At 45.0% G+C, this 8,014-nt stretch overlaps 1 protein-coding gene across 6 annotated transcripts; it reads right to left on the minus strand.

Annotated features, from left to right (window-relative positions):
* Window positions 1–745: 745 nt before the first annotated feature.
* On the minus strand, window positions 746–6,699 carry LOC125516155 (pentatricopeptide repeat-containing protein At4g20770-like). 6 transcript variants are annotated; one of them, XM_087526938.1, is made up of 6 exons: window positions 3,922–6,699; window positions 2,920–3,362; window positions 2,612–2,758; window positions 1,769–2,261; window positions 1,555–1,652; window positions 746–1,475 (listed from the first exon to the last, which is right to left on the minus strand). In XM_087526938.1, exon 1 carries the CDS (start codon window positions 6,665–6,667, stop codon window positions 4,250–4,252), a length of 2,418 nt encoding a protein of 805 aa, XP_087383064.1. In that variant the 5' UTR covers window positions 6,668–6,699; the 3' UTR covers window positions 746–1,475; window positions 1,555–1,652; window positions 1,769–2,261; window positions 2,612–2,758; window positions 2,920–3,362; window positions 3,922–4,249. The 6 variants fall into 6 exon arrangements, with proteins under 6 accessions (XP_087383064.1, XP_048537591.2, XP_087383062.1 ...); XM_048681634.2 differs by having other exon boundaries at window positions 747–1,475; window positions 1,769–2,264; XM_048681633.2 differs by having other exon boundaries at window positions 748–1,475; window positions 1,769–2,264; window positions 2,920–3,321.
* Between the last annotated feature and the right edge of the window lie 1,315 nt (window positions 6,700–8,014).

The raw sequence follows: 8,014 nt of genomic DNA on the forward strand, positions 1-8,014 counted from the left end.
CTAGAAGGTGAGAGAGTGCGTGGGATTGATATGTTTTTATAGGCTGGTCGTTGTTGATTGATTTTATAAATTGTTGGCACAGTCAAAATCGTAAGTCAAATCCAAAATTGAATAGCTCAATGGATAAAAAAAAAGCTCAATTGAATGAAAGAAGATTCAAAAATTAAGGATGAGAGAACTTGAGAAGACCCGGTCAAAATTGGATACCCCAATTCTAAATTCAATACCTCAATTAATTATGAGGCGTTAAAAATTAGGAAGTATAGTGTATGGTATAAAAGAATTAAATGGAAAAGCTTTGAGAAATTGTTTACCGGATCAAAATCGGGTGACCCTATTTTAATTGAAGACCTCAGTTGATTGTGGGCTCTTTAAAATTAAGGAACATAGTGTTATAGAGGATGTTATAGATCAGCAAGCGATCAGTGACTTAAACGATTTCTCATGCCCATACGTTTGTGAAGTGTCTTTTTGGTTTTGTGCATATAATTGATCAGCCTGAAATGTTTTATGGCTTAATATTGTAAAATTAGCGACGATACCTTTCTACTGTGCCATGCAAGTTCCTGACTTTATTAATTGGTCACATTTCAGCATGCATATGTAACTTTTTTTACACGGAAAATCTATTTGTGCATTTTAGTTTGTATTGGCTACTTTAGTTTTGCATTAAAAAAATGCTTTAGAGTCTGCCACACCTCAATTTTCTTTCGTCCTCCGCCACTGTCCTTAGCACTGACATTAATAAGTATAGCTGATGTTGTTCCCCCTCATGAATGGCCTTTTATATCACCTTTCTAACTCAGCCCATTGAAATCTCCATTCTCTGATACTCCCTCCGTCCCAAAATTTTACATCCGTATCTAGACAAATCTAAGACAAGAACTTTGGGACAGGGGGAGTACATTGAAACAGCGACGATGTTGAATTTGCTCGGATCAACACTTCTATGCCTCATGTAGTCATTTCAGCCTTAACTTTGAGAGCATTAGATGTGTACTTAATTCAGATTGTATCACATGAAACTGACATACAACAGAGCATCATGCTTTTATCCGCGGCCATTGCTGCCATTGAGGTGTTAAAAACATATACAGAGTATGAGACTGTGTTGTTTCATGGAAGTACTTACTGATATCAGCTTCCTTCGCATGATTAATTGATGTTGTTTCACATTCTTATATTTCAGTGTTTCTCTTGAGAGGTCTGTGCTCTTGCAATGCGCTGAGAAGGGCACTGCACATGACAACAGGCTTCATTGCAGGTCTGTGCCAAGATCTTGAGACAGCATATATAGCAGACCAGAGGTGATTTGGCTGGAGTCACAGTTAATGGAACTCATATTCCATCTTCTGAATGAAAAGAACAACTGTGCGTCGCTGCCCCCAGTCGCCTCATTGTGGTATTAATCCTCTGCTGAGCATCGACATCGACTGCAGGTGCACTGACATGGCTGTGCATCTGGATGTTCATATCTGAAAAGCAAAGGGAGATTCGTTTAAACAAGAGATGACTTGCTTACTAATCTGTATAGTGAGTTGAGATGACAAAAACCTTTTCTAAGTAAAGCATGGATCAAATATACAGTATAGTTGACTTGCTTACTAATCTTGTTTCAAAGATGTTGCAGTCCACTGGCTTTATCTACAGTCCTGAAACGAATCGTAACACAAGCGCAATATTACTTTTACTTTTGAGAAACCCTGTGCATTTGCTTGCATCTTGTATTATCGTGTTTGACAAAAGCACGGTGTCGGAGATTGCTAACCAAGACGTTCCAAAGACGATTCATGCAACTTCATGAAACCCCAGTTCACACAAAATTTCACATACTGAAATTCGTTAGCACACCTTGCACCGTAACCAGAGCCTCTGGTAACCTTCAGTTCTCAGATTTCCACACAAGTCTTAATTCAGAAAGATGTAGACAACAAACACAAGTATTACAAAAGGAACCGACCCACACTTGTGAATATGATAATCCTACGGGAAAACAAAATAGATGGTATAGACAGGAACAACAAATCCGACTTAACCATCTTCAGACTCGAACACTGTCGCGGAAGGAACAACAGCGGTCTTCGTCATGGCAACACAAAACACACACGGAGGATGCCAAAGACCATCGCCGGTTCTTTTCCCACCTAGGGGCGCATCGGCCTTGTTATCATCCCGCCAATGAGGATTTCGCTACAGAGTTCCACATTGCAGCATACCAAAGTCATATACCTAGAAGTTCCTTTCCCCCTCTATTGTTGCATCTACTGCAAAAAGGATGTTAAAAAGACACAATTACGTTGAATGGTTTGATATAAAAGGTTATTGTCGTGTATACATCTCATTTTCAAAACTTAATGCAACTGTCCCTCAAAAATAAAAACTTAATGTAACTAAACATGATGCCAGACCTTTATAAAATGTTGTCTTTTATCTATGTCTAAATTTTCAGAGCAAATGAACTGAACATGATGCCATTTATTGTTGTTGATCTTCCCCCAGTGTTATCTACAGTTTTTTAATTATTGTTGTCACGAAAGCCACTTAAAGTTCATTCACAGATTTGACGGTGTAGCACGAGAACCAAGTGAAGGAGCAAGAAGCGGGCACATACCTGGAGCTAAATGTCTTCCATTCCCTGAGGTGGGTATAGTGCCGATATCATTATAAGATAATATATATATACTTGGATAACCATAAAAGGCTAAGAATATGACAATGCTAGTCTTCTCCCAAATGATTGATGGTGCAATGCTTCTCCCTGCATAAAGAGCTATGTAAGAAATTTGAGCAAGCACGTGTGAATTCTGTTTCATCTCACTGTTCTAGTCTGAAACTCATAGTTTATTATGGCCTTTGCTATGAAAGGAAACAAGAAAATTTTCAATGTGTACAGTACAGAAAACAGAAGTACATTCTGACCTAAGAGGCAATCATTTCTTGGGCCTATCAGATGTGTACATGAGTACAAAAGTTTCACCAAGCAACAGTAATAATAGCACCCGGTTTGATGTCTCTTCAGGGACTTCACTTTGATCAACCGATAGTCATCACATGCGGATCTGGTGTAACTGCCTGCATACTTTGCTCTGGTCTAGAAATCTGGCATGTTCTTGGATATTATCACTGAGACATCGACTCTGCCAAGCAGGTGTCTAACAATATTTCTTTACAGGGACTCTATAGAATTGGGAAGCATGACATTCCAGTTTACGACGGATCTTGGACAGAGTGAGAAGCGAAGCCAGATAATGATTATCCAAAAGTTATATCCACTGGCTCTTAAATCAACCATTCCGAAGCTATGAATGCAGTCATTGCATCCTGCAGCATTCAGCTCAGATTTTCAGCACAATGGCATTTCTCTGTGGCAAGATTTGCAAAGGTTATGAAACAGAAATACCTATTGTACTATGGTCAATGGCTATAGGCCGATAATGAAGAAACCCTATGTCAAACTTTTGAGACATCAACATTAATTTATAATTGTGTTGTATTAATGTTACTATTGTAATGTTACTATTGAAGAGATCTTAAACTGAAAACAACATTAATATCAATTGATTTTGTTTCAGAGTTGTGACTGTTGATTGTGATGCTTGCACAGCCTCCCTTGTCTGCAACAGTGCAACCAAATGAGTTGTGTGCAGCAAGTGCAGAGCAACTGATCAAAATTTCATCTTATGCAAATTTCTTTTCTAGCACAAGGAAGTTAAACGTAAAATAGAAGTGACTGCTTAAACTTGAGCAATTGCTACTAAAATTACAACCAGGTACAGAAAGGGCACCACTCTGTCCTCCAGACTCCAGTGCATGTGGAGTGGTAATCAAAATCATGTCACAGTTGATCTATTCAATACACTTACGGATACTGACTGAAAAGTAAATGGAAGGTTATTGTGTTTATCCAAAGATTTAACTTACCCTCGTATAACCGGGCAACAATTGCTTTTGCGCTCTCAAATGCACAACTCATCGTAGTGCATGCTCATTAAGATGAAGCTCTGCACCACGTAATGACATGAACCGAGCATATAATTTCATTAGCACCTAATCTGCAACACAACCCATTCCTGTCTTGCATATTCTTTCTACTGAACATTCAGACTGTGTTTCCCATCTTCCAGATACATGAAGCTACATACAACAGTAAAGCTTGAGGCTCTCAAGCAAATTGCACAGAAGTGGCACTACTGAATTCAGCTATCACTGAAACAGATTCACCAGTGCATCTGATATCAAAAAGCCCAAATCAACCAGCACATGTCTCTTTCTGGTGTACTTCTGTAACCCCAGCAGCACTCTCTTGATTGCTGAACATTTTAGATTCTCCACTGTCCTTCTGAAGATCATCAGCAACCATAAAGGCACGAACATCATCCTTGTGATCTATCCAGCTGTATCCACGACCTTTGACAACTCCACGGCTAATCATCAATGCCCTAATGCCTGATGCATCCCCATGTCGGCCTAAGGAAGCATATATGTTTGACAAGAGAACATAGGGTGATGGGTTCTTTGGATCAAGGTGGAACAGGTGCTGCGCGGCACATTCCCCCAATTCAGCATTGTGATGTACAGCACATGCAGCAAGTAGAACTTCCCACACTATAGGATCATCTTTGCATGGCATCTGTTCTATTAGTGCCTCCACTTCAACAAGCCGACCCGCTCGCCCCAATCCATCTATGAGACAAGTGTAATGCTCAGCCAGTGGTGTAATTCTGTAAGTACTCTTCATGGAATTAAAGAATGCAATGGCTTCATCTACGAGCCCGGAGTGACTACATCCTGTTAGGACGGCAATGAAAGTGACACTATCTGGCCGCTGTTCTGTAGTTAACATATACTCAAATAGTTCAACGGCCTTTTCTCCAAAACCATTCTGAGCATATCCATGTATCATCTCATTCCATGCAACTATATTCTTAGTCACCATGCTGTCGAAGGAAAGACGTGCATCGTCCATGTTGCCACATTTAGCATACATATCAATCAGGGCACTACCCACATAGACATTCTGATCATAACCATCTTTCGCAACTTGTGCATGTATCTGCCTACCTTGAGGTACGGAAGGAAGTCTTGCACATGAATTAATCATGGTAGCATAGGAGGAGGATGTGGGCATCATTCCATTTTGTCGCATCTGCTTGAAGAAATCAAAGGCCTCTTTGTTGAAAGAATGGATAGCCAAACCTGAGATCATGGAATTCCAACACACCACATCTCTCTCTGTCATCCTGTTGAAAATGCTCCTGGCAATACTAATCTGTCCACATTTTGCATACATATCGACCAAACCACTAGCGACGAACATGTCATTATGCAACAGGAGTCTTATTGAAGCAGAATGAACTTGTGCTCCAAGGTTCAAATTCCCCAATCTTGAGCATGAACTGAGGATCACGGCCAGAGTTGTTCGGTCAGGCTGCACATTTTGATGCTGCATTTTCCTAAACAACTCGATTGTTTCTTGATGCAGTTCCTCCTGGCAGTAACCAGACAAAAGTGTGTTCCACGTAGTCAAAGTCGGCCTTGATATATTGTCAAACATTGCACGAGCAGATGGAACATCCCTCGCCTTAATACAGGACGCGAGCATGTTACTGTAAGTGACCTCATTGGGCTCAGAGCCCGACTCTACCATCATGTTCAATACTTCCAAAGCCTTCTCATAACTGCCCGCCTGGCCAAATCCAGTTATAAGGATGTTCCAAGAAACAATACTGACGCTGGGCAATGAGTCGAACACCTTGACAGCCTCGTCCATTTGCATGCACTTGGTGTACATATCGATCAAGGAGTTCCCCACATGCTGGTCTGCCCCAAAGCCTTTTCTGACGATCAAGGCGTGAATGCACTGCCCAAGCTGGAACGCGCGAAGAACATTGAACTCGCTGGCGCCAGCTTGTGCGCACGAGCCCAGAACACTTGACACGGCCACGGGATCAACTCGTACCCCACTCCTGCACATCCTGGCGAACAACCTGAGCGCATCGTCCACGGACCCAGTCTGTGCCAGCCCTCCCATCATCGCCGTGAACGACACCTCGTTCGGGCGAGCCATCCGGTCGAACAGCCGCACAGCATCCCCGACGCTGCCGCACTTGGTGTACATGCCAAGGAGCGCGTTCTCCACGAACAGATTCTCTTCAAGCCCGACCTTGACTACGAGCCCATGGCAGCGCCTCCCGTCCTCGAGCGCGGCCATGGAGCCGCAAGCGCTGAGCACGCTGGCGAGCGTGAAGTGCGTCGGGACGAGGCCCTCCCGCAGCATCCCTTCGTAGAGGCCCAGCGCCTCGCCCGCGCGCTCGGACCGCGCGAGCGCGGAGATGACGGTGTTCCAGGAGACGACGTTCGGCTCGGGCATTTCGTCGAGCAGCGTCCGGGCCGCGTCGAGGTCGCCCGCGCGGCTGGCCGCCGAGAGCGCCGCATTGTAGGAGTAGGCGTTGGGGTGGGGCAGGGTGCGGAAGGCGCGGAGGGCGTCGCGCGGGAGGCCGGAGAGCGAGTAGAGCTCGACCAGGCGGTTGAGGAGGAAGGTGTCGGCGGCGAGGCCGCCGGCGAGGACGCGCGCGTGTGCAGCCTTGGCGTGGGCGCGGCTGGGCTTTGGGTTCCGCTTGATGCAGGATTGGAGCACGCCCGCGAGCTGGGCCGCCCGGTTCGCCATCTGCGGCGCGGGAGCTAGGGCCACGTCTTCTATACCCCCCCCCCCCCCCCCCCCCCCCCTCCTTCCCAAAATACCTAATACTCCCTCTGTAAAAAATACTACGTATAAAAGTATTTAAATCACTTACTCTCTGTTCACTTTTACTCCCTCTGTTCCTAAATATAAGTCTTTTTAGACATTTCAAATGGAATACAATATATGAATGTATGTGGACATATTTTAGAATATAGATTCACTCATTTTGCTCCGTATGTAGTTACTTGTTGCAATCTCTAGAAAAACTTATATTTGAGAACAAAGGAAGTATACCCAAGCCTCTATATCTGGGAGCTTTTTCGATCCAAGATTCATCCACTTGGAAGAAAAAGACTTTTGGGTAAATTCCTATGGGGCACGTGTATTATTTTGGTAGCTGGTTGTGTACAAACGCGTTGTGGATTCAGGTTTTCATTTGAAATTTTTTGAACTGGCGTGATGGTTCTTTTGGTTTGTTTAGCATTTTTGATTGCATGTGGGGCAAGCTGGCGTGGTTGTTCTTCTTATATGCTTTCTTTCTTCCAATTTTACTGGCCGTTGGATTTCGTTTGTGTCCCTGTCGGGTCAGTTTTCGCGTCGCTATCTACGCTGATTTTGTTGAGCCGCTGTTAGTCCAATTGTGCCGTCTCTTTCTACTGTTCGGCCGCTGTTGGTCTATTTGTGTTGTCGCTATCCCCACCCTTTTCGAGATTTGTCAGGATTTGCAAATACGCGGTGCCATCGTTCTTTGTCAGGGAGCAGTGCCGCTTTCCATACCTCGGTGACTCTGTCTATGCTGTGCTAGCGGTGCCGCTGTCGACGTTGCTTTCGGACGTTGCTGATCGATGCACACTCTCTCGTGTCTTCCGGTGATTTTCGTGGTCGCTTAGTGATAGTGATGGTTCGTCCTACTTCCATCCGTGCTGGTCCGCGTCGCCGGGTCGCCAAGCAGCACCGGCTGCTCATGCCGTGCAAGAGCCAAGAGACGGCGACGCGGCTAGCTGTTCTTACGTGCAAGTCCAGGCCTACGACGCGACCGCCGCGACAGGCCCGTGCTCGGCTGCAAGAAGCTAGGCTGTGACGAGGCCTACCGCTTCATCGCCGGCTGGGGAAGATTCTTGATGCAGAATGGCTCGGACGTGGATAGCGACGTGATGGCCGAGGACCTAGAGTCAGCCATGGTGGACCTGTGGGCGTTCCGGTTGCCGGCGCTGGAGGTGGGCGTCACCGGTAGCAGGCCAAACACAAGTGGTGGCTGGCTACGGAGGTTGACGTGCGCGGCGAAGGTCGTGCACCCATATAGTCTGCCTGCTACGTCGCCATCGTTGGGAC

This window comes from Triticum urartu, chromosome 6A (assembly GCF_056163025.1).
Source record: "Triticum urartu cultivar PI428250 chromosome 6A, HENAU_Tu73, whole genome shotgun sequence".
Classification (NCBI taxonomy): Eukaryota; Viridiplantae; Streptophyta; class Magnoliopsida; order Poales; family Poaceae; genus Triticum; species Triticum urartu.

What these genes read in the sequence shown, in the direction of transcription:
- LOC125516155 (XM_087526938.1), bottom strand. Translation starts at nt 6,667, where the DNA reads ATGGCGAACCGGGCGGCCCAGCTCGCGGGCGTGCTCCAATCCTGCATC.